Source organism: Schistocerca nitens, chromosome 3 (assembly GCF_023898315.1).
Source record: "Schistocerca nitens isolate TAMUIC-IGC-003100 chromosome 3, iqSchNite1.1, whole genome shotgun sequence".
Classification (NCBI taxonomy): Eukaryota; Metazoa; Arthropoda; class Insecta; order Orthoptera; family Acrididae; genus Schistocerca; species Schistocerca nitens.
The window spans coordinates 656,105,279-656,130,450 of NC_064616.1; the positions used below are offsets into that span (position 1 = coordinate 656,105,279).

A 25,172-nucleotide genomic window follows, 5' to 3' on the forward strand; every position below is an offset into this window, starting at 1 on the left:
GCCTGTGGTTCTGTCAGTGTGATCATGTGATGTATCTGACCCCAGGAATGTGTCAATAAAGTTTCCCCTTCCTGGGACAATGAATTCACGGTGTTCTTATTTCAATTTCCAGGAGTGTAGATCTTGATATTTCAACGTGAGATTTGTCCCAGATAAAGGATATTTCTGGTAGTTCGTCCATTGTCGAATGTCACCAGATTGGGCTGCAGCGGTAATATTTAATGGTAGTTATAGTGATAAAAATTTGGCTGGCTTGTTAGAACGACTCTGCCAGGTATTCGGGTACATGGTGGAGGTAGCTGGTGACCAGAATGAATTGACATTTCCGGCTTGAGGCCGTCGTGGGAGGCAGATACAAAGGAAAGTTCTTGCAAACTGGCTAGTCGGTTCTTTCTCACAGCTGCGGGGATGAGTCCCAGCAGGCCGGACGTTGTGACCGAGCGGTTCTAGGCGCTTCAGTCCGGAACCGCGCGACTGCTACGGTCGCAGGTTCAAATCCTGCCTCGGGCATGGATGTGTGTGATGTCCTTAGGTTAGTTAGGTTTAAGTAGTTTTAAGTTCTAGGGGACTGATGACCTCAGCTGTTAAGTCCCATAGTGCTCAGAGACATTTGAACTATTTGAAGTCCCAGCAGTGGCCCTCATGGCGCTCTCTGGATAGCTGAATAGTGAACTAATACTCTTAATGCACTGAGCTGTCTCTGCGATCGCCTGTGTTGCATGTATTCTCCGTGGAATATTGAATGATTCAATATCGATCACTGCCAAGTGTTGGCGCTAGAGTTATTGATAACATCTGAATCCCTTCCACTCCAATCATCCTTGGATGCCCTCCATATGCCGATATTGTGCACTCTGGCATACAAGTGCATCCACGACTGCAGCTGCAATCACTGCGGCAGTTTTCTCCAACCACCGAGCATTGGTGCTGGCTATATGACGGGATGGGCGCGCCGCGTGTGGAAATCTCTGGGGAGAGTGGGCTGTATGTACGAGTGTTTTCATCGATCTCAGATATCTAGCCATTACAACTACTTGGATTGTGGCTTAGTGCTTCTCAGTACTTTGCAGTGCACTCTGTCTTGCAGTGGTGTACTTTGGTGTTACTATCCCATCATGTGGCAGACCCTTTCCACTTCCTTCTGCGTCCTGATGTGGCTGAGAGAACAAATTGTGGAATTATATAGTACTTTATAAAATACACTTAGCAGAACTGTAGTGGTCAGGAATTCCACAACTGTGGTGGTATAAATTCACGCCGAAATTTTAAATTCATTTTATACAGCACCATTTCCAATCAAGACACCAAAGCCCCAATTGGTCAGTTTATTGTTTTTAATAGTGTTACTCAGAGCACACACACATCAGTCCAACGCCTCCCCAGATTGTTTAAGGACATAGTGTGCAATTGAGTTGAAATTTAAAATTCTCAGCGACCTCCGACGTAATGGACCTCCTGCCAGCTGACATAAGTGTGCTATTATCCGCCAACAGGAGGCAAGAGGGAAGAAAAATTCAGGACCGTTTGGAAACCAGGTAATTGCGGGATCGAATCCCGCCACATATACCAGTCCTCGTGTACACTAATAGGATGCAAGGAGAAACTGCTTGTCCACAAATGGTATCGATTTAGTAATTAAGTAGTCAATCAATCTAATAGAGTAAAGGAATACCTCCAAGACGTCCGTAGCTTGGGATTTATCAGGTCTCCACTACTCTGTTCACAACAAAGGAGTGGTTAATGTGGCACACGACAGACTCTTGCTGGGCAGGAAGTAGCCACCTTGGAGAGAGAGGGGGGGGGGGGAGCATATGTTTTAGAGGAATTTACCAGGTATCAATACCTGTATACCTGTATCAAAGAGTTGCTGCCACCTGATACTTTGTCAGACTGGAAGTAACTGGAGGAGTGAAGGGGAGGACAGGAGGGGACTGGAGGGGGGTTACTTCTCCCAGAGTCCTCTGCTGGTGGTATTGTGAATTAACACAGTTAGCATCTGCACAGCTGGGTGAGCACATACAGAAGCTGCTTCCACTGACCTGTTATGAAAGGTGTGTGTTTGGGAGAAGATTGTGCAGGTGCTGCAACCAGAAGTAGCCATATGAGGTGGCAAAGGACACTGCTGCGAACAAATGGGATCAGAGTTTGTAGGGGTGATCTGGCTGCCGGATGGTCACAAAAAATGGGCGCAGCATTTTGTGACACTATAGTCTGCTGGTTTGGACAGGCTGGTCGGAATTCTGCCAAGCAGTGGTACCCGACAGGAAGTGGTCACTTACGGTGTGCTAATTCCATGAGATAGCTGGCGGTGCAGCGACCAACAGCGACTGTGGGGTATGAGTGGGCGCAGTGCAGCCTGTCGGACATCGGCCCGTGGTGCAGCCCTGTGAAGTGGTTGTCATATGGGCTCACAGTGTTCCAGCTGCCACGTCTGCCCTGCAGGCAGTGCAAAGATAGATCTGAAAGATTTTTAACAGTGTAATTATGTGTGGTGAGTTATGTTGACACCAATTTCATGATGGTATTCTTTGCACAATCGACAAAAGCGATCTATTACTTCTTTTTAATGTACTTGAGAAGACCTGCTTTTCCCGCCAAATAAAAGACGTCAATCACTGCGAGTTGAATTTTATAAATAAACAGTGTATCATTTGCTTTGTAATTGAATTTCCTGTTGTGAGACCTTTCCTCTCCAGCACAGACTGGGTTCTTTTCCCGCCAATTCCCAGATGGGGGAGGGGAGAGTGGGGGTGGGGATGGGAAAGGAGGGCTAAGGTATATCCCAGGAGGGGGAGGGATAATAAATTTATCAATTTAATTAATTAGTCAAGTAATTTGATTTCAAAACTGTGCTTATATCATTGATGGGGTTTCCCAGAGGGATGGGGGTGGAAAAGGGGAGGGGAATGAAGGGGGGGGGGTTCAGAAGGACATATTATCTCCAGGGCGTAAAAAACCAACCCGCAGGGGGTCATAAATCAATGAAGAGAAAAATCGATTAAGGGGTGGTGGAGGGAGTAGTAAATCAATCAAATTTGCTTCTGAATGTATGCAGCCCACACTAACAAAATGCGCCAGAACCAGATTTGCACTCCTCTGAGACGCTGCTAAAGTTTCGACCTGTCTGATAAGTGCCTTGTATAGATGGTTCAAATGGCTCTGAGCACTATGGGACTTAACATCTTCAGTCCCCTAGAACTTAGAACTACTTAAACCTAACTAACCTAAGGACATCACACACATCCATGCCCGAGGCAGGATTCGAACCTGCGACCGTAGCAGTTCCACGGTTCCGGACTGGAGCGCCTAGAACCGCACGGTCACCGCGGCCGGCCCTTGTATAGAATACTCGATTTCTGCTGCTCAACGACGACGAAGAATCTGTATAGGTCAATGACAGAGTTGTGGAGAATATTTCACAGAATCTGAGCAAATTGTGGTGAGGTTTATATTGGCCACCTTCAAAATGCCTCACTTAAACGTCCATTATTCCTAAAGTACAGTCAATTAATCGACGTGATCTGGAAAAGCGTTTGTCGAAACATTATTTCCCTGGCTCTATAGCCCATCGACTGTAAGACTTGGTAAAATGCGTTACCAATGGGTATGCATCATCTCCAATGGACTCAGAAGGCAACAACCCTAGTGTCTTTGATAGCAGAGAGTTTGGCGTTGTATTAAGCTCCACGTCTTGCATCAAGTGAAATACATTAGAAGAATGAAATCTTTCGCTTTCCTTCGCAGCCGGCCGGGGTAGCCGAGCGCTTCTAGGCGCTACAGTCTGGAACCGCGCGACTGCTTCGGTCGTAGGTTCGAATCCTGCCTCGGGCATGGATGTGTGTGATGTCCTTAGGTTAGTTAGGTTTAAGTAGTTCTAAGTTCTAGGGGACTGATGAGCTCAGAAGTTAAGCCCCTTGGTGCTCAGAGCCATTTGAACCATTTTTTCCCCCCTTCGCATATCACCCAACATCGATTGTAATGAATTTTCTTGCGGGGATCTGCAACTGTTTCTCGGATGTGTGAATAAAAATGTTTTATAGTTATAAGCATTGTAACAGAATTTTCTGAGCCTTGTAGACGAATGTGTTTTCTGTCAACATCACCGACACCTTCAGAAGGCACTCGTGTTGTGGCAGTCCCACAACATTTTCGTAATTGACTCCACAATTCTTACAATGGTTATGAATCTTATTGTGAATGTCAGAGCCATGTCTCGAAAACTCCTTCTGGTTTCTAGGAACCTGTAACAATTCTCGTTTTACCAGCTGTCGATTACCCATAATAAAATACATTATTCCCTTGAAAAAATGCTTAGTTACTTGCATATCACACTACATAAGGAAGTTACACAGTAACCATTTGGTAACCTAGTCTCCTCTTTGCGTGCTATAACCTGCCAAAATCTTGTTTTGATGTCTGAGACAGTTTATGAGATACAAGGGTGTTATGAATATTTCATTCCCACTTTATCGTCTCGGCTCGCGAGTGGAACTGAATGCGCTTTATACGATCCGTTTTCTCGAGAATGGCGTGAGTTATAGATCCCATCCTAACTTTAAAGAATAGTTCAGTATGTTAACTACTTTTGGTACCCAGCAACGTATAATCTAACATGCGCTAAACGCAAATTCATTGCAAACTATTCGATTGCAGTAGGTTGCTTAATTTTGAAATATCACAGTAACTATGAGGTTAACGAAGTAATAAACAGTTCATCATGAAGCTGACGAATAAAGTTGTGAGATCCACAAGAGTGATTATTTTACCGAGTAGTTTCTTTAAAATCGTTTGAGAAATATTGCAGATCGACCGGCTGTTGCGTTTGTGCTCCACGCAGTCAAGCGAGCGTGCCTGCTGCCGCGCCTCTCCGTAGCCTCACTAAACCTGGGCGTGAAGCAGTGCTGCGCCAGCTACCCGACGCGCGGCTCCTCTATACTCTGTTACGCCGGGACTTGAACTGAAAGCTCCCGACTAAGAATATTCGACTTTTTTTAGGAACACCCTTCTTGGTGCTTTCGGAACAAAAGAAATTACACCAATCAAACTTTATCATAGTTTCTGTGGTGTTGAAATCAATAAAGTTAATCTTCAGTTCACGATGCAACGCAGATCATCATATACTGTTGTGTGTTGTACTTCTGTATGCTTTCATCTTTCATTACAAGTCCCATGATAACCAATACAAGTAAGAATGTTTCCCTTTTGTTGCGAAAACGATTGATCTCTACTTAAGAAGTGTGTTTGAAGGAAATGAAATGGTACCAGAGCCTAGTCGTTCTTCTGACGACAATCAGAATAAACTCATAATAATATTAATGGTCCAGAGTTATTTGCTACAAACATAATTAAATTTTATATTAGTTAATTAAGATATGCATGGAATTTTTTTTATGTACACTTAGTTAATATCCTTGATGCAATAATGATTCCTGTTACATTAATTTTTAACCGTAATTAATATTTCAGCCACAAGAAACCATGTCTCTAAAGCATTCCCCATCACTTCATCTGAATCAGATCTCCAGCGCGTTCGGACAACCACGTCGATATGGGAACGAGGTAGTCATGATAGGAAATCACCTTCACTCAGCAATGTTCCCTCCGACAGTCTGAAGCACAAGGTAAATGCTACAGTTAAGTTTGCTTCACGCGTTTGTATTCTTAAAAGACGGCGCTAAGTTATTTGGTTACTGAGCTTAAATCCTAAGCATGATAACGAGATAAATCTCTTACACGAAATATAACGCACTTTTCATTGAATCATTTGCAAATCATTTGCTTACAAATAATTGTAGAGATAAGGGTATGATGGTATCTAGCTTTCATCGCAGAAGAGAGACTCATTAGCTGCGCTGCTGAAAAATACTTACGTATGGCTTAAGACAGTGAAATAACTGCCATTTCTTGTATGGACTAAGTAAGTACAATACACACATGTTCTTAAGTTAAGGGATCTTCAGTATCTACGTGAGGCACAGCGCCAGCGCCATAGAAGGTGCTCTGGCAACATTATAACGGAATGATACAGATACAATGTATAACTGAAAATCGCTCATGAACCTCTGGTGACTCATACCGTGTGTGTTGCCCATGCCGGTAGCATGCAGAATGTCGATACAGGGTGTGATGCCCTCACTTGGCAGTACATACTGAACAACAGCTTCCATACTTTTGACCAGACCGTTCAGCATGACTTGCGGAAAACGCTCCGATTGTAGAATAATTGACCCTCGTAGTCAACTGTGGTACGTAATGGTGATGTTGAAGGTGCATTCCTCGGCACCCGAGTGCCACGTTTGTTCAGTCGTTTTTAACTCCGACTGGCTGGCTGGCAACTATAAACGCACGATGTTCTCATCTATTAGTGTCTCACCCATCAAATGTGATTGGACGTCAGCACTCATCACATGGCCCTAGATCAATATGCACCACGAAATTATCTCTGTCGTTCGCAGCAGTCATTGGATTCCACGAAGTGCGTCCACACGATGCCGTTTTCCTTTTCAACTGTGCACATAGACTTACATTTCCAACAGTAGAACTGCGAATGCGTATTTTTGAATACGTAATTTGCTCGAAATGGAGGCCAAGCGTCAAAGCGCATTGTTTCCCAGGTAAAGTGGAAATTTCTTACCCTGAATAGCAGGCACAGGCAGCTTTTGGTAAAGTGTTCGTTATGTAATGTGTTGAAGTTATGCTGTAAAACGATTTATGTGTCATAATGTCGGTTGACTCCAAAGTCAAAGCAAGAGCGCTAAGACCTGTAGATGATTTTCTGCTAAGAGAACGTACTTCAAAAGATAATTTGAATAAAAATTTGAAGTGTGTTACCCTGAGCGTCAAGTATTATATAAAAACACGGAAGCGCCAAAGAAACTGGTATAGGCATGCGTATTCAAATACACAGATACGTAAACAGGCAGAATATGGCGCTACGGTCGGCAACGTCTATATAGGACAAGTGTCTGACTTCTTTGTTAGATCGGTTACTGCTGCTACAATGGCAGGTTATCAAGATTTAAGTGTGTTTGAACGTGGTCTTATAATCGGTGCTCGAGCGATGGGACCAAGCATCTGCGAGGTAGCGATGAAGTGGGGATTTTCCCATACGACCAATTCTCGAGTGTATCGTGAACATCAGGAATCCGGTAAAACATCAAATACCCGACATCGCTGCTGCCGGAAAAAGATCCTGCAGGAACGGGACCAACGACGACTAAACTGAATCGTTCAACGTGACAGAAGTGCAACCCTTCCGCAAACCGCTGCAGATTTCAGTGATGGGTCATCAACAAGTGTCAGCGTGCGAACCAGTCAACTAAACATCATGGATATGGGCTTTCGGAGCCAAAGGCCCACTTGTATATCCTTGATGACTGCACGACACAAAGCCGGATGCCTCGCCTGAGCCTGTAAACACTGACATTGGACTGTTGATGACTGGAGACATGTTGACCTTGTCGGACGAGTCTCGTTTCAAATTGTATCGAGCGAATGGACGTGTAGGGGTATGGTGACAACCTCATGAATCCATGGACCCTGCATGTCAGCAGGGGACTGTTCAAGCTGGTGGAGCCTCTGCATTGGTGTGGGGCATGTGCAGTTGGAGTGATGTTAGACCCCTGATACGTCTAGTTACGACTCTGGCAGGTGACACGTACGTAAGCATCCTGTCTAATCACCTGCATCCATTCATGTCCGTTGTGCATTCCGACGGACTTGGGCAATTCCAGCAGGACTATGCTACACCCCACACGTCCAGAATTGCTACAGAGTGGCTCCAAAAACACGCTTCTGAATTTAAACTCTTCCGCTGGCCACCAAACTCCCCAGACATGAACATTATTGAGCATACTTGGGATGCCTTGCAACATGCTGTTCAGAAGAGATCTCCACCCTCTCGTACTCTTACGGATTTATGGACAGCCCTGCAGGATTCATGGTGTCAGTTCGCTCCAGCACTACTTCAGACATTAGTTGAGTCCGTGCCACATCGTGTTGCGGAACTTCTGCATGCTCGCCGGGGCCTTACACGATATTAGGCAGGTTTACTAGTTTCTTTGGCTCTTCAGTGTATCTTCCGATCATATCGCTGTAAAGAATAAGGCAAATCTCCAGGTAGGAAAACAGAGACGAAGCATCCTACAAATTTATGAAAAGTGCATATGAAACTGTGTCCGAATATTGGACGAATATGCATGTTATGGCCATTTAACAGCACAGCATTTGAGGAGCCTATCATCTGAACAGAGAAAAGATGGGATAAGTGAGCTCCTCAACCAACTACTAGAAATTGAAATGAAATACATTGGTGATGCAAAAATTACAAAATTGGAGAACACAACGTCCGTCCTAGTGTATTGTGAGCCCTATAGCATTACCAAATTTGTTGGTTTTGAGGATGTTAATCTATCTACAATCTCGCTCGACTGAAGCTGTGTAAACAGCTTTTTATAAAATAAAATACCAATGAAGTGTTGTAGGCCATTTAATCTTCACAGAACGCCTAAGAACCTCCCTGAAGTATTTTTCAGTTTTAGGGATAATCTCTGAAATACTTTGTTTTGAAATGCGAAATAAATAGGTAACTCACACTGCTGTAGAAGCCACTGGTTGCCAGCCTTATCACTACAGTTTCACAAGGATAAAATCTGAAATCTCACTGTGAGTTTCTGAAAGTTGCGAAAGAAAAAAAAATAAAAGAAAAAAAAAGATGTCACTGGACTTTGTATTTTTAGTACCTCTGTTATAATTTGACACTGTTTTACCTGTAGTCGCCTTGTGTTTTCTTTTCTGACGCATTTCCTAACAATAAACGCAGCACAAATTGTCGAGCAAAGAAATGGGCGCATAGCAGATGGCTTGAACAATGAAGCAACACGTGGACCAAAGAACACGAATGCGTGTGTGCATTCTTTCTATTAATTTTTGTGCATGCACTTTTGTTCCCGTGCATCAACGATTACGCATGAGGAAAGAGGCATCAGTGGACATACCTAGGAAGCGTACATGACTCTGCCACAATGTCTGAGGCGAGAACCATATCACTGCCGTAAACGTACTTTGCTACAACTTTGCCAAAGTTTTAAAGTACAGCAGCAAAGGGGCACATCAGATTAACAGAAGGCAAGACTCATTTTCTAGAATACACTGTGAGTCATACATGAATAGAACTCTGTTACTGGACCGACCCATGGAGAACATACGCCATGTTAGACGAGCCGTATGGTACCTTACTGTGTGTCATTGAGCACAAAGAGCAAACTTTTGAGGCTGTCAATAGACAGCCTGCTAGAACATGGGTAATCCAAATGCTGCCTTGATCACTCTAACCAGTTCCAGGGTCAGTGCTATGCAGTTTGGATGTTTTCACATACTGGTACTTGAGGCAAGATAATAACACTCCTGCAGCTGTATTGCAGCTGTGGATCATGAAGACTCCTTAACTTATAGACATGTTGCTAGTAAAGATCAGCAAATATGTATTTATTACACATATTCATTTTCCTTCTGCACTCAGCATAGGAACGATTCTTAGGAGTTTCCCACAACTTTACAAGATGACAACACATACAATGGTTCTTGTAGCCCCTCATTGATAATGTGGCTCACTGAGAACATGGATTGCTGAAAAGAATTAATTTTTACCTTAGGGCAGTATGATTGGGCTAGTATTTTAAATCTGAACACTACTTGTTTCAATTTTGTCCATCAATTTTTATTTTCTTCACTTCATATTTTCACAACAGAACAAATTGGTTTCCATACTATTACAGATAACAACCAGCTCTATATCTGAACAGATCACAACTCAGTTGTGCCATAACAAGTTGACTCCAAGAAGAATAAAGATAATACAAGCTCTCTTTAGTTCAGCAGTCTTACAAAGTATCGATTTCTTACATTCAAAGGCATTTATACATAATTAATTAGGGTAATTTACAAATATTCTCAAATTGTTATACGCATTAACTTACAGTAAAACACTGATAATTTCAAATGTGATCAGAATTTCGAATTAAATTGAAAGTATAAAGGCATAAAATTTCATCATGCAAGCTTTTACTCCTCGCAAGATTGTAAAAAAGTATTTCAGTTTCCCACAATAATTCAAATGCTGTCTCTAAATCTACAATGTGATGATAACAGTGATTACTAAATGTAACATAAATTTCATTATCTTGCATATAAGAGTCAGATTCAGATTCCAAAAAAGACGGTATAATTGTGCCATTAATACACTCCTGGAAATGGAAAAAAGAACACATTGACACCGGTGTGTCAGACCCACCATACTTGCTCCGGACACTGCGAGAGGGCTGTACAAGCAATGATCACACGCACGGCACAGCGGACACACCAGGAACCGCGGTGTTGGCCGTCGAATGGCGCTAGCTGCGCAGCATTTGTGCACCGCCGCCGTCAGTGTCAGCCAGTTTGCCGTGGCATACGGAGCTCCATCGCAGTCTTTAACACTGGTAGCATGCCGCGACAGCGTGGACGTGAACCGTATGTGCAGTTGACGGACTTTGAGCGAGGGCGTATAGTGGGCATGCGGGAGGCCGGGTGGACGTACCGCCGAATTGCTCAACACGTGGGGCGTGAGGTCTCCACAGTACATCGATGTTGTCGCCAGTGGTCGGCGGAAGGTGCACGTGCCCGTCGACCTGGGACCGGACCGCAGCGACGCACGGATGCACGCCAAGACCGTAGGATCCTACGCAGTGCCGTAGGGGACCGCACCGCCACTTCCCAGCAAATTAGGGACACTGTTGCTCCTGGGGTATCGCCGAGGACCAGTCGCAACCGTCTCCATGAAGCTGGGCTACGGTCCCGCACACCGTTAGGCCGTCTTCCGTTCACGCCCCAACATCGTGCAGCCCGCCTCCAGTGGTGTCGCGACAGGCGTGAATGGAGGGACGAATGGAGACGTGTCGTCTTCAGCGATGAGAGTCGCTTCTGCCTTGGTGCCAATGATGGTCGTATGCGTGTTTGGCGCCGTGCAGGTGAGCGCCACAATCAGGACTGCAATCGACCGAGGCACACAGGGCCAACACCCGGCATCATGGTGTGGGGAGCGATCTCCTACACTGGCCGTACACCACTGGTGATCGTCGAGGGGACACTGAATAGTGCACGGTACATCCAAACCGTCATTGAACCCATCGTTCTACCATTCCTAGACCGGCAAGGGAACTTGCTGTTCCAACAGGACAATGCACGTCCGCATGTATCCCGTGCCACCCAACGTGCTCTAGAAGGTGTAAGTCAACTACCCTGGCCAGCAAGATCTCCGGATCTGTCCCCCATTGAACATGTTTGGGACTGGATGAAGCGTCGTCTCACGCAGTCTGTACGTCCAGCACGAACGCTGGTCCAACTGAGGCGCCAGGTGGAAATGGCATGGCAAGCCGTTCCACAGGACTACATCCAGCATCTCTACGATCGTCTCCATGGGAGAATAGCAGCCTGCATTGCTGCGAAAGGTGGATATACACTGTACTAGTGCCGACATTGTGCATGCTCTGTTGCCTGTGTCTATGTGCCTGTGGTTCTGTCATTGTGATCATGTGATGTATCTGACCCCAGGAATGTGTCAATAAAGTTTCCCCTTCCTGGGACATTGAATTCATGGTGTTCTTATTTCAATTTCCAGGAGTGTACATCCAAAATCATGTGCAAACATTTTCACTTAACAAAACAGCCCAGAAAGTAAAAAATACAATAATGGCATCATTTCTCCAAAATATCCACTATTTAGAAACTGTATGACTCAAAATTCATTTCAAAGTAGTATAGTATTTCTCTGATATACCAAAAATTGATTAAGAAATCATCATAATGTTGCAACTTGCGTTAAATTAAATCTACATATTGTGCTGACAAACTATACAGAACAAAACATAAAGTACATATAACACAAAATCTCTAATAATATTTCCAACCAAAAACAATAAACTGCATATTTCATTTCAAAGTAGCATAGCAGTTTTCAAGAAGAGACCAAATTCACCCATAAAATGCACTTAACATCTAGGCAGAATGGTAGTGTGTAGTACACTTAAGATTACTTAATGCAAAAAATATATTTCATCAAAAGCAATAAAATTTATGTATTCCCTTTTTTCCAGGGAGAAACTTTTTTCCCTAGTACAACCTATACTTTATTTTTAAATTATATTTTCCACATGTCAGGGAATAATAACCTCATGTTTTATAATATTATGTCAGTGAGCATTACAATTTTTCCTAATATAGTTGGTTTCTACATTGCTTTGGTGAGTTCTGTACCTAGCATAGATGATAACTATAAAAATTCTTGTCATTTGATAGTTTGATCAAATTAATGTCCTCTTCAGCACATTATAGATAACAATTCCAGTCACATTCTCCTAGTTCACACATAAGAGGACAAGAGCTTATAAAATTAGTTTCTTTTTCATTAAATTTATAGTAAATTAATTACTCTGATTTTTCATAAAGGTGTTTTTTCTGCAATGAATGACAAAACACTTCACATTATCTATGGAATAATTGAAAATAGCTATTACTCATCACAAACACTTTCATTCAAATCTCTGTCTCCAATACTATTTTTAATAACTTCTGCGTTCTTCTGTTTATCATTAAGTTTGTTTACATACCATGCCTGTAGCAACCAAACTAACTCCCTGCCAAACCATTATCTTTCCAATAATGAATAAAATTTTGTAAATTACCACAAAATAATCATAACTTTTGGATACAGGTCACTACATATATTAATTTGCAGATCACACAGTATAGTGTAAGTAGGACAGAAAAAAACATAGAATATTTGAATACCACAAAATCAATAACTAACACAGCTGAGACATGGCAAAAAATCATTTAGATGGTCATTAGCAAAATGATTAAATGCACTAAATAATGTACACCTCAACATTTACAAATTATTGTTACTCTTAATTTCTTAATAAGTGTCCACTCAAAATTAGGATAATTTTCAACAGAATTAGGCATTCTAAGCAAATTAGCTATCGTTAAGCATTGTTACAGTGTAGTTGCAAACTATTTTTGCATAATTTCTGATAAGTTATTGAAATTTACTACATAAATTTACAAAATGTTGCATCAGAGTTTGGTGTAAAAATTATATTATTTGCAGCATTACTACAAACATGTATGTTACTACTTCTAAACTTACCACAAAATTCATTTTGAGGCTACAACCACCAATTTAACTGTATTTGACGACTAAATAGTAATAATTGTTTGGAAAACAGATAAAATTTTTAACATTCAGATACTTCTTTCCATAAAACTTGTTTGAAATCACCGATTCCAAATGATTTTCAGTAAGTGATGTCAAAACTCCATTAACATTAGCCAATTGAGTAATGGTTCATTATTTACAGGAAGAAAACAATCTCTTTCTACACCAAGATTACCTACTGTATTTATACCATTCCCACTTGCACACAAAACATTAAAATTTTTCAAGACAGGAAAAGAATTTGTCCCTACAACATCCTCAATGTGAATTTTTGCACCTTTATTTTTCCCTTTGTCATAATCTCCCAAGTCTCATTTACTGGCAGTTCAAAAATACTTTTATTCTTAGCAGAAGTAAAGTTATTTTCCAAAGCAGTACCTTGTGTTTTTTTCCCAAGATTCATTATAATTGACTGTCCCATACATTTTGAATGTTTCTCATTTTCTAACCTTGTTCAAATACCCCCAACAACAAATTTTTCCAAGTCCAAGCCTCTTGATTCTACTGCTTCAAACATGCTATTTTCTCTTTTTCACCTACTTAACACAACAAAACTGTAAAAAACATTTGTTTTTCTTCAGTTCGTTTTTCTACATAGCACAACAAATCAGTTTCCATAGTATTACAGATAACAGTCAGCTCATTTCTTGAACAGACCACAACTAACTCATGCCACAGTGATAAGCTGACTCTGACAAAAACAAAGATAATACAAGCAATCTAAGCTCAGTGATTTTACAAAGTACTGATCTGTTGAATTCAAAATTTTACAAATGTAATCAAATTATTACTCAGAGTAAATTATAGTATGACACTGACAATTTAAAATGTGATCACAATTTCAATTTAAATAGGCAGTATAAAAAAGAATCATGTTTTGTGAAAGACAAGCCTTTTGTAAATTTCATGTTTTATTTCTGTTTATAAAAATATAAGAACAGTTTAGTTATGTTGCCAAAATTACAGTAAATGCACAATTATAATATGTATACCTGTGGATCATGTTCTAAAATTATTTGTGTCATATTCTACAATATTTGATGAAAGAAAAGGTGCACTGACCACTACCATTACAAGGCCCAGTATGGCAAAGATATGGTAGGTAGTCAGCCGTGGTCTCATAGTAAGAACATCCTGACATTTTCTTGAAGTAATTTAGGGAAACCACAGAATACCTACATCTGGCAGATTGAACGAAGACAGGAGCGACCACCCTCTTGAATACAGGGCCACTCCGTTAAAACAATGCTACCTCATTTGATTTATGTAGTGTCAGCAGACTTGCCAACACTAGGCACACTAATTGAAAGAGGCGGCCAAGATGCACGCGCTAACTCACGAAGGATGGAGTGAGGTCTGAAACAGGAGACTTAATGAATGTGATAAAGAAAATACGTATCTTTGGAATATACTTAACTTTTAATACATCCTTGTATACATCGTTCTTGATGAGACATCTGGAGATTGTGGCGATACAAGTGACTCTTTATATACAAGCTATTTACGGCTAATGGCGCCTTGCTAAGTCGTAGCCATTAACTTAGCTGAAGGCTATTCTGTCTCTCGGCAAATGAGAGCAAAGGCTTCGTCCGTATAGTCGCTAGCTATGTCATCGTACAACTGGGGCGAGTTCTCGTACGTCTCTCGAGACCTGCCGTGTGGTGGCGCTCGGTCTGCGATCACACAGTGGCGACACGCGGGTCCGACATGTACTAATGGACCGCGGCCGATTTAAGCTACCACCTAGCAAGTGTGGTGTCTGGCAGTGACACCACATTTTATCCGTTGTGTGCAAAACTATTTTATAAAGAAGTTATTTAATAATGTAAAGAACTAATGCTGTACTGTTCATTCGTTTCTCATTCCCTGTTACTGCACATACTATGCACACTACACACATTCCATAACACTACACTTCAAAGTGGTTAATACTGACATTTAAGTTGATCAGTTCATGTTGTGCAATAATCTTAGTCCAGATGTCAGCTTGATTAGCTGATAATTTTAAATATAGAGTTTTTATAGGAGTAATGTTGTGAGTGTTTCATTCATATGGATGAATTGGAGAGCTGTTACATTACAATATTCTTGTTTTGGAATGCCAAAGCTTTATAAGGAGCATAATCTTTCTTTTTCTTAACAGTTAGGAAGAATACATGTCAATGCTCATTATCCTAGAGTGTTTTGTCCTGTGGTAATCCATGTTAAGGATGACCAAAACTGCAAATGCAGATGAAACCAGTGAGAAAGTATGCAAAATGGTACTGGACAATTGCTGATTAAATACTGAATTCCATTGGCATATTGGAAGAAAGAGTATGGCCCATTTTACATGAAGAAATTGACTTTGAGAAAGCTCTGTGCTGCATCATTCCTGCATTTGCTGAATACTTAACAGAAGCAAATTCTAAAATTAATTTTTGGGACTATTTAAAAAAATCCATGTCACTGTGCCATTTACTGTGTGTGAGATGTTGCACTACCACTTTGCTCTATAAATGAAAGAACTAACAAAGCAATGGGTGGAAACCAGTGCCTATGTACCAAAAAAGGTGATGTAGATATACAGATTACACAGAAAAGAGTAGAAACAGTGCTTGATGAATACTGCACAGGTCCTCCAGATCAATGTGGTGATTTCAAAACTGATCTTAAAAACTCTCCCACCCACCAAAATTAGTGACAATTAATATGTTCTACAATTTGACAAGCATCAACAAATACCCATGTAGGATAATGACTACAAGTTACTCGTACTCACATAAATCCAATATATGATCCACACTGTGTAACATATTTAACAGCATATCTGATCGCAAGTGTTTACCACTATGCCTGTCTGCCTCACACGCAAACAATCATGGGCATCAGTAGAAACCATAAAATCTGCCATGAAATGATTTTATCTAGCAATTGCTTAATCCATAGAATTAGTTCACTGTGATCCACCACATAATGCTATGACTATGTTGCTAAACAAGGGTTTTGCAGAATCATAGAAAATCACTTCTAGAAGTGTATGAGAATACTGTAATGAATAAAAACTCTGTTCTCCTCATTTCAGGAGGGAAGGGGGGTTATAAATGCCCCCTCTTGCTCCTGCCTCCTTGAGGATGCCTATGCCACCAATGACCAGAGTAAAAAACTTCCACTGGCTTATAAAAGACTGCCAGCTAATAAAAGCACAATAACTAAGCCAATAAATTTACTTTTAACTGTACATTGGCAGTGTCTCTAATTTGCTATTACTGTCAACAATAAGTTGTATGAGTTCATGAAAGCTCTACAGAACTGTTGTGATGTGACCTTTCCTAAAAACCAGTGCCCTTACAGAGCAAACACAAAATCAAATTATCACGGCAACTCATTTGATGATTATTTACAGCTGTATGAGGACATACTATGGAAAGTCTCACATGAGGCAAAGAAAATGCATAACTGAGAATTTATAATAAACTCAAACAACATACCTAAAGCCACACAAATTTTCAATAATACTATTGGCAGAAAATCCAGGAATGATTCATTAAAATGTGTTAACCATGTGTGAGCTGAAATAACCAATACAGAGACTATCTACGGGGTGTTAAATACTCCTTTTACTAACATTGGTAACAAATTATCTTCCTTAGTCAACACTGCTGCAGCATAACAGTGCTTTGAAGTAACAGGGTTCTAAAAATCAGTGTATGTCACTCTGGTAACCTCAGAAGAAATCATGAATTTATAAAGCAGAATCTGAATTTACATACATGTGACACTGATAGCCTACCTGTGTGTTATAACAAATTTGTCCTACTTTCTCTTCTCCATTATGTGGTATAATTAAACAGTTCATTTCAATCTGGATAGCTTCCTAATGCCCTCAAAACTCCAATGATTATTCCACTCCTTAAAAAGGGTGATAAAACATATATCAATAATTATACACCTATATATATGTTACCAACTCTCTGAAAGGTCACAGAAAAACAATGTGTGCTTGAGCTACAAATTTTCTTGGAAAAAAAATTGCTCACTAAGTCATCAACAGTTTGGCTTCAGGAGGAGAAAGCCTGTTAATGAGGCCAATACACTCTTTCCTAAATGAAATAAATATGGCACTGAATGTGAAAAAGGAATATTCCTGGCTCGCGGCAAGGAATTTGATCTTGTAGACTAGAAACTGCTACAACAGAAAATCATGAGTTATGGGATTAGAGGCACATGAAATGACTAGTTTCAATCCTATCTGCAAAACAGAAAACAGAGAGCAATAATTACATCAAAAAGAGAAGAAAGCATACAATCCAATGAACAGATTGTAAACAATGCATTTCACATGAATAATCACTTGGTCCCCATTTGTTGGTATTTTTATCAATGATCTCTGAACCTGTATTAAGAAGCAAACTTTTGCTGATGATACAAATGTCCTCCTCACCAATCACTTAGTACAGGAAGTAAGAAAAGTGATTGATAACACCAACAAAAATACAGTAAATTCCCTAAACACCAATGAAATAGTACTGAACAAAGACAGGAGTGTATATATAAATTTAACTTCTGTATGACAATCACCATCTGAAACTGATCATATAGTCATTGACAGTACCACCATGAAACAATAAAAAGTAACAAAATTTCTTAGGTGTAGATCACACTTTGCAATCAGATGCACATAAGGGAAAGCTATTGGATAGATTGAGTAGCTTTTACTATGCATTCAGTATCTTCAGCTAAGTCTGTGATGTTGAAGCATTCAAAACAATCTACTTTGCATGTGTGCTCTCACTCATCTCACATGGCATCCCTTTCTGTGGCAAGAAATGCAAAGATATATTCCTCATGCAGAAAAGAATTATTAAAACAATGAAGCTGGTTTCAGTATCCTCTAGTGCAAAAAGTCTGTCCCATGAAGTAAATGCCTTACTACTACCATGTGTGTATATTCTTGAAACTGTCTGATTAATTGATAGGAATATTAAATTGGTTACAAATAATAATTAAGTGCACCAACACCAAACCTGCCATTCAAATAACATCTTTATGGAACAGTGTTTGTATAAGGCTCATGGCAGTGTGAGACATACAGGAGTACTTATGTATAATAAGTTATCTGACAGTCTGAATTCAGCTCAGAATGGATTTAGAGATAGACTAAAAAACTTACACCAGAAACACTGTTTCTATGCTGTAAATGAGTACATGGAAGTCCAATCAGTTTAATTAATATAGGATGGTTAGTAAATCACTATAGTTTCACTCATCAGGGTTATTAACAATTAGTAAATGTGTATTTCCATTCTTATATTTTGTGTAATTTGAGATCAATGTATGAAATTTAGCAATTATCAAGCTATTCAGGTTTATAATCACACAATGAAAAATCCAGTATGAATTTAACAATATTCTGAAAAGGATAGTTGCTGCTCACCACATAGCTGAGATGCTGAGTCACAGACTGGTGCAAAAAAAAGTCTGGCCTCAGCAACCAGAGACGGTGTTCATGTGTGTGTGATTTTCATTTGCATGAGTGTGTGTTTGTATGCGGTCTGTTTGCAACAAAGGCCTTGTTGGCTTGAAAGCTCACTTTCTAACAATGCTTTTTGTTGTGCTCGTCCGCAACTCGGCATCTCCATTATGCAGTGAGTAGCAACTATCCTTTTCATATTATTAAAGTGCTTAGCTGCTTTTGATATTCCACATACAGAAAGTAATTTTTTATGTTCTACATCAACATGTGAAAACACACAAAACAAATCTGTTGGACAAATAAGTAAATAAAAATAAATAATGTGTCTGCTCTCAGAGTTGCTTTTACATTGAGAAGATTGAGGAATCTTAAGTATGAGTTACTGTAAAATCCACCCTGTTAAGCCTATTTGATATCTTATGATTTTGAGCATTCCCAATTGTGAGCGTTAAACATTTTGAGTTGCCTTCAGAGCTTCCAGAATGGAACTTACCAACTAGAAAAATCTTGGAAAATTGGCATTGACCAAAAAGAGAACTATGTCAAACAACAAGTGCAGTTTAACTTAAAATCACAGCTTTTCACTGTGAAGCTTGAAAATTTTCACTGTGCCATGATATGTTTGGAAATTAGTTGTGGTTAGGTAGCTGATTGCCTCTTGTAAGTTCAGTTGTAAGAATAACATTTGATAAAATTAGCTAAATAAATTTTGCACAGAATGTCCACAATTCATGAAACCGCTAATTATTAAATTGATAAATTGATGATATCAGTAATTTGAAGCATCATGCATGTTTGTCAATGTGTACAGTAGTACAGGTGTAGTATTAGAATCTTAATTTTATGAGAGCTTTGCAATAACATTTAACTAATGGGAAACTAATTACCATTTTTCTGTATCATTTCGACAGCAGGCACTGAAAATCTCATACTTCCATTTTGTTCAATTTTGCAGGCGAAGCAAAAACAGTTTATTAAAAAAAATCATATACAGTGGTACAGACTGTTGCTACATGTGCACCTGTACAGCAGAAGCGTAGTTATTGAAGGATAAGAGAAATCTGTGCACTTACAAATCTCTCTTTGATTATAGAGTTACTGGTTACTCGAATTACAAGTTTTCACAGACAGATGGATTTACGAGGTTTTTATTGCTTACCATCAATTTGTTGCTTAAAGTGAGCAAAATAACAATTTTCCAGGATTGTATTACATTTTACAAGTCATGAGCACTCTATTGACTAATCCACAATTCAGGTTTTTTTGCTTTTTGTGTGATAGTATGTGACAGTTGTAGCTACACTGATTCCTTACGTGTACATTTTAAATACTACTTTCATGTCACTTAGCTGTAAATTAGTATTTGTGTGTCCTTTTACTCAGTTTGATAGATAGCTATTGTCCTGGTATTTCACCTTTACTGTTGGCAGATGAACCTGCCCTGTAAGGTCTTCCAGCCATTCATGCCATACGGCTTTACTTTTTTACCTTTAGTGCTTAGGCCATCTTCTTCTTCTTCTGTTTCATGGCCTTATCACATGTCTTCATGGGTTCAGTATGTTAATCTGGATTTGACAATGTTAGAGGGTGGACAGATGCCTTTCCTGCCACCACCACTTCATTCTAGGATGGCATTTGCCTATCTCATCTCTCTGCATCTAATTTTATCACATTCGGAGGTGTGAGAACATGTTCAAAATGTTTGCAAATTGTGTAACTGAGGCAGGATGTGGATACCAGCCTAGTATTCACCCAGTTAAATGTGGTAAACTGCTTAAAAACCATATCCAGGCTGGCTGACACACTGTTCAGGAAAAATAATTTGAATTGTAAAAGAGATGTAACTGAAAACTGAAAATTACAACATATATCTAATTTGTACATTTCTCAAGAGCTGAAAGTAGCACTAATTCACCAGTAAAATGCTCAGGGGACTATTTTCTCACAGCAGCCAGAGATAAAGGTGTGGTGATTCATCAGCTTATATTTGGCTTAACTTACACAGAAAGTGTGGGCAAGATGAACTAGATAAAAGAAATTTTGTGTAACTTGCTCAAAACAATTCTGCATCACCCTTATGGCCTGCACAGTTTGCAGTATTTCCACTGGAACCCGCATTCTCAATACACCTTTGGCTACAGGATACTCAAAGTTCAAGAAAACACTATGTACAACTATTTGTGTAATGGAGGGGAAAGTACATCTGTAATCTCTGTGCAGTTTGCTAGAGTGTGCTGTGTATCTTACTGTAAAAATGAAAATGTGGCATGTGTTAAGTCTGATAACTTGTCTTCATGAGCCATTTCAAGGTTAGACTATTGTCACCTTGTTATAAGAAGGTTTGTACATTTGGGAAGTTGCTGGCTGAATTGGTATACACCAGAGCAGGGGTTCCCAACAAAATTTTCTCGAGGACCCCCTCATCAAGTGTGATTGGTACCTTGTCATATCACAGTATCAAGTACCTAAAAAAGCCAAATTAAGAGTCTTTTTTACATTTTCTATTTTTGGCACTTAGAAAAAACATTGACATATTCATTATTGAAAAAATAATGAGCTTAAAATTTTTTCAATTAAGCCATCATTGTTACTGTTAAATTTTTGATTATTGCTCAAAATCTTTGTCTTCAAATCTGGGTGTTTAGTATAACAAACTCTTTAAAAAATAAAAATTGAGTATGAACTGAAAATGACAGGAAAAAATTAAAACTGAGTGTATTGGTCTTTCAAGTGTACTACACTTGAGATTGCATTGAATAGACACTTGTGAAAAATAAGAAAACACTAATTTCATATACGGTATTATTTACTTCAAAAAATACAGTTACAACAGAGTACTCCATCAGTATACAGTTAGTTTTAATTTTCAGTTCTTAATGAGATGAGTTCAATCTGACCTTTGAGTCATTACCTCTGAAATATTAGATTCCAAACTTGAAACTTTCACTCTGAAATCTGACCGCATGTCTAGCTGATTCCTATATTTGTTTTGCATGAAACACTTAGAAGAAAATGCTTGCTCACACCGATATGTGGTTGCAAATTGAAGGATCTTTTTCATTGCCTTATCTCCAAGTTTCTTGTAGTCCTTCTGTACTGATGCCCAGAAGTCTGTAATTTTATCACTGATGAAAATGTTTATCATTGTACCACAGCTGGACAGATCCACAAGTTGATCTTGCTCTTCTTCAGTGAGGCCTTGGATTTGTCTATTTCTTCACAGCTGAAGGGATTTCGAATCCATCTGTTGTCAGGGTCAGGTTCAGGGAAATACTCTCTAAAAGTGGTGGCTAGGCTGCGTAGATGCTCGGCTACATTGATCTTGATCTCCTGAGGCAAACGCTCCTCTGATGACTCCAAGAATTGTTTTAAAGTAGAAAAGTTAGTTAGTGACACATTTTCTATCCTTGACACCCATATCTTACACTTTTTGATCATAGCACTAATCTTATCCTCAACTTTGAACATATCTACATTTTTCCTTGTAAACTCAAGTTTAACATATTCAAGTCTTCAAACACATCAGCTAAGTACGCAACTGAGCAAAGCCAAGAGAAGTTAATGAGAAAATCCACGTCATTTGTGTCAAGAAGGAAGACATGAATCTCGTCTCTAAGTTCAAAAAATCTTGGAAAGATTCTACCTGGAGAAAGCCATCTTACTTCCGTATGAATAAGAAGTTGCTGATGCTCACTGCCAATCTCTTTACACAGGCAAAGAAAATAATCTGGATTGCAGATGTCGAGTTTTAATGTAGTTGATGATTTGAACTACTTCGTTAAGTATCTTTTGCAAAGGGTTCACAATGGATACAACAGTGAGTCCATTTCACCTCAGGGGCTACTGCTTTGATACAAGCTAGAAGTCCTGTTCTTTGCCAGCCATTGACTTTGCTCCATCTGTCGACAAGCCTACACATTTTTTCCAGGTGACATTGTGTTCATTGAGATAATTATATAATGCAGTAAAAATATCACCTGCTGTTGTATGCAGTAGTTCACAAGAAAAAAGAAAATCTTCAAACACTTGGTCCTCCCATAAGAATCATACGAAAACAAACATTATAGATTTTTTTGATATGTCTGTACTTTCATCCAATTGTAGAATGTACTTATCACTCATGAAAGTCTAACCAGCAATATTTCCTCGATGTTAACTGCCATATCAGTAATTCATCTTTGAACAGTATTATTTGAGAGTGGGACAGTTCCTATCACCTTAGCAGCTGCATCACCTAACATTCTCTGGCAAAGTATTATTGCTGATGGCAGTATAAGTTCCTCAGCAATTGTGTGGTTTTTCCCACAATTAGCAAAAAGCTGAGCCACCTCGTAAGACCCAAGGCTTGCCTCTTCATTTACATTTGCACCACAGTGTTTGGTGATTGTTTTATGAGATGTTTTCAACTCTCCTAATTTATTTTTGAAAAAATCTAATGACTTACTTTTGTACTCTGGGTGCTTTGTTTCAAGATGGCATCGGAGTTTTGCTGGTTTCATACATTCATCCGAAAGGCATTCACAGCAAATTATACACTGCTGGCCACCGTAAATGCAACACCAAGAAAGACAAGAGGTAGCACAACAAAATTTATTTTGTAGATAACATGTTGACCAAGTATCAAATGATTACGTTTACAGACGTCTGTGACATGTGGTTCCTGCCAGAATCAGTAGCCAGAGTAGCCGCCATTGTTGGAGATCACCGCTGCCACACGTCTCGGCATTGAGTCAAAGAGACGTTGGATGTGTTCCTGGGTTACAGCAGCCCAAGCAGCTTCCACACGTTGCCAAAGATCATCTGGTGTGGCAGCTGGGGATGTAATCTGGGTCACTCGTGGAGCAACCACGGACCACATGTTTTCTATCGGCGAAAGATCCGGAGAGCGAGCCGGCCAGGGAAGCAATTCAATCTGGTTATTGACGAAGAACCTTTGGACAATGCGTGCCACGTGTGGTCGCGCATTATCCTGTTGAAATATGGCTGTGGCCGAGCCCTGAAGGTAAGGAAGGACAACTGGCTCCAGCACCTCAGATATGTAGTGCCGGCTATTTAAAGTACCGGCAATGCATACTAGAGGCGTGCGAGAGTAATATCCAATACCGCCCCATACCATAATACCCGGTGCAAGACCAGTGTGGCGGTGCATAATGCAGCTGTCCAGCATCCTCTCTCCACGGTGTCTCCACACTCGAATCCGACCATCGTGGTGCTGCAGACAGAAGCGTGCCTTGTCAGTAAAGACAACGTCATTCCATTCTGCCGTCCACATCTGTCTGTCATCACACCATTGGCGATGGAGACGTCTGTGGTTCTGCGTCAATGGTAGACGAAGCAATGGACGTCTTGCGGACAGACCACTCTGCTGTAAACGGCGTCGAATGGTACGCGCAGACACTGGATGATGCGTTACAGACGCAATGTGCTGTGCTATGGTTCGGGATGTCACTGAGCGATCCGTCACTGCCATGCGCACAATTTGCCTATCAGCATGTGCAGTGGTGCACCGAGGTGAATGCGATCGACCACGTCGGTCCGTCGTACCCTCCTGCATCCAACGGTCACATATCCGCATTACAGTTGTTTGGTTTCGTTCAATACGACTAGAGATTTCTCTGTATGATAATCCACAATCTCGGTAAGCCACTATCCTTCCTCTGTCGAACTCGGATACTTGATCAAAAGATGTTCGCTGTTGTCTACGAGGCATAACTGATCGTCTTGTGAAACAACCACAAGGTAAACACACATGCCGAACGTACACTCGTCGAAATCGCCAAGCCTTAAATGGCGCTATGAGGTGGCGCCACAGGCGCACGTGATGTGCGTCTGTGCTGAAATTCTAATCAGTTGCATATCTCATCGCTGCAAACTCATGGTGTAAATTTCACTTGATTCGGATGCTTCCTTCAGGGTGTTGCATTTACGGTGGCCAGCAGTGTACATTGAGGTTTAGGCTGTTGCTCAGGTCCAGTGAATGCAAAACCAATTTCCAAGTAATCAGAGTTATATTTTCGAAGTTTTCCAGTAAGCTTAACACTGATCTTGGAAGGGTTAGGTTCAAGGGATGCCAACGATTTAGGTTCAATGGACACTGACAACTTCGGTTTTAGAACATCAAATGCATTATCTTCCTCTTCACCTGTAGGCCTTCCTCATTTTAACAAACCACTTTTTAACCAACAGTCCATTTTTAACTACGCGAACTGTAGCTTCCATGAAAAACAAGGCTTTACATACATTACTGTTTTAAAACTGAATATGTAAACAACACGGTCTGTGAAAGCACTGGCAATAAATTAACCATGGCCAATCATCGCCTGGAATGCTAGTTTCTGTGTAAAGTGACTGTCAGTTGTCAGCTGCAAAGAGGCAGTGCACGCAGTCTAATGGCATGCAGCAGAACTATTTGCCTCCATCTAATTCTAGTTTTGCACTAGAGTGTGCTAGTGTCAGTTTGCT

General features: G+C 40.3%; 1 protein-coding gene across 2 annotated transcripts in view; it reads left to right on the top strand.

Moving 5' to 3' along the window:
* Positions 1–25,172, top strand: part of LOC126248620 (potassium voltage-gated channel subfamily H member 2-like) — a 1,319,698-nt gene that overhangs the window by 1,217,586 nt on the left and 76,940 nt on the right. Inside the window, exon 7 of one of the 2 annotated variants that reach the window (XM_049949785.1) lies at positions 5,518–5,621. In XM_049949785.1, the coding sequence (XP_049805742.1) occupies positions 5,518–5,621 (104 nt within the window). Of the gene's footprint in view, positions 1–5,466; positions 5,622–25,172 lie in introns of both variants that reach the window. The other variant, XM_049949783.1, reaches the window with a different exon arrangement.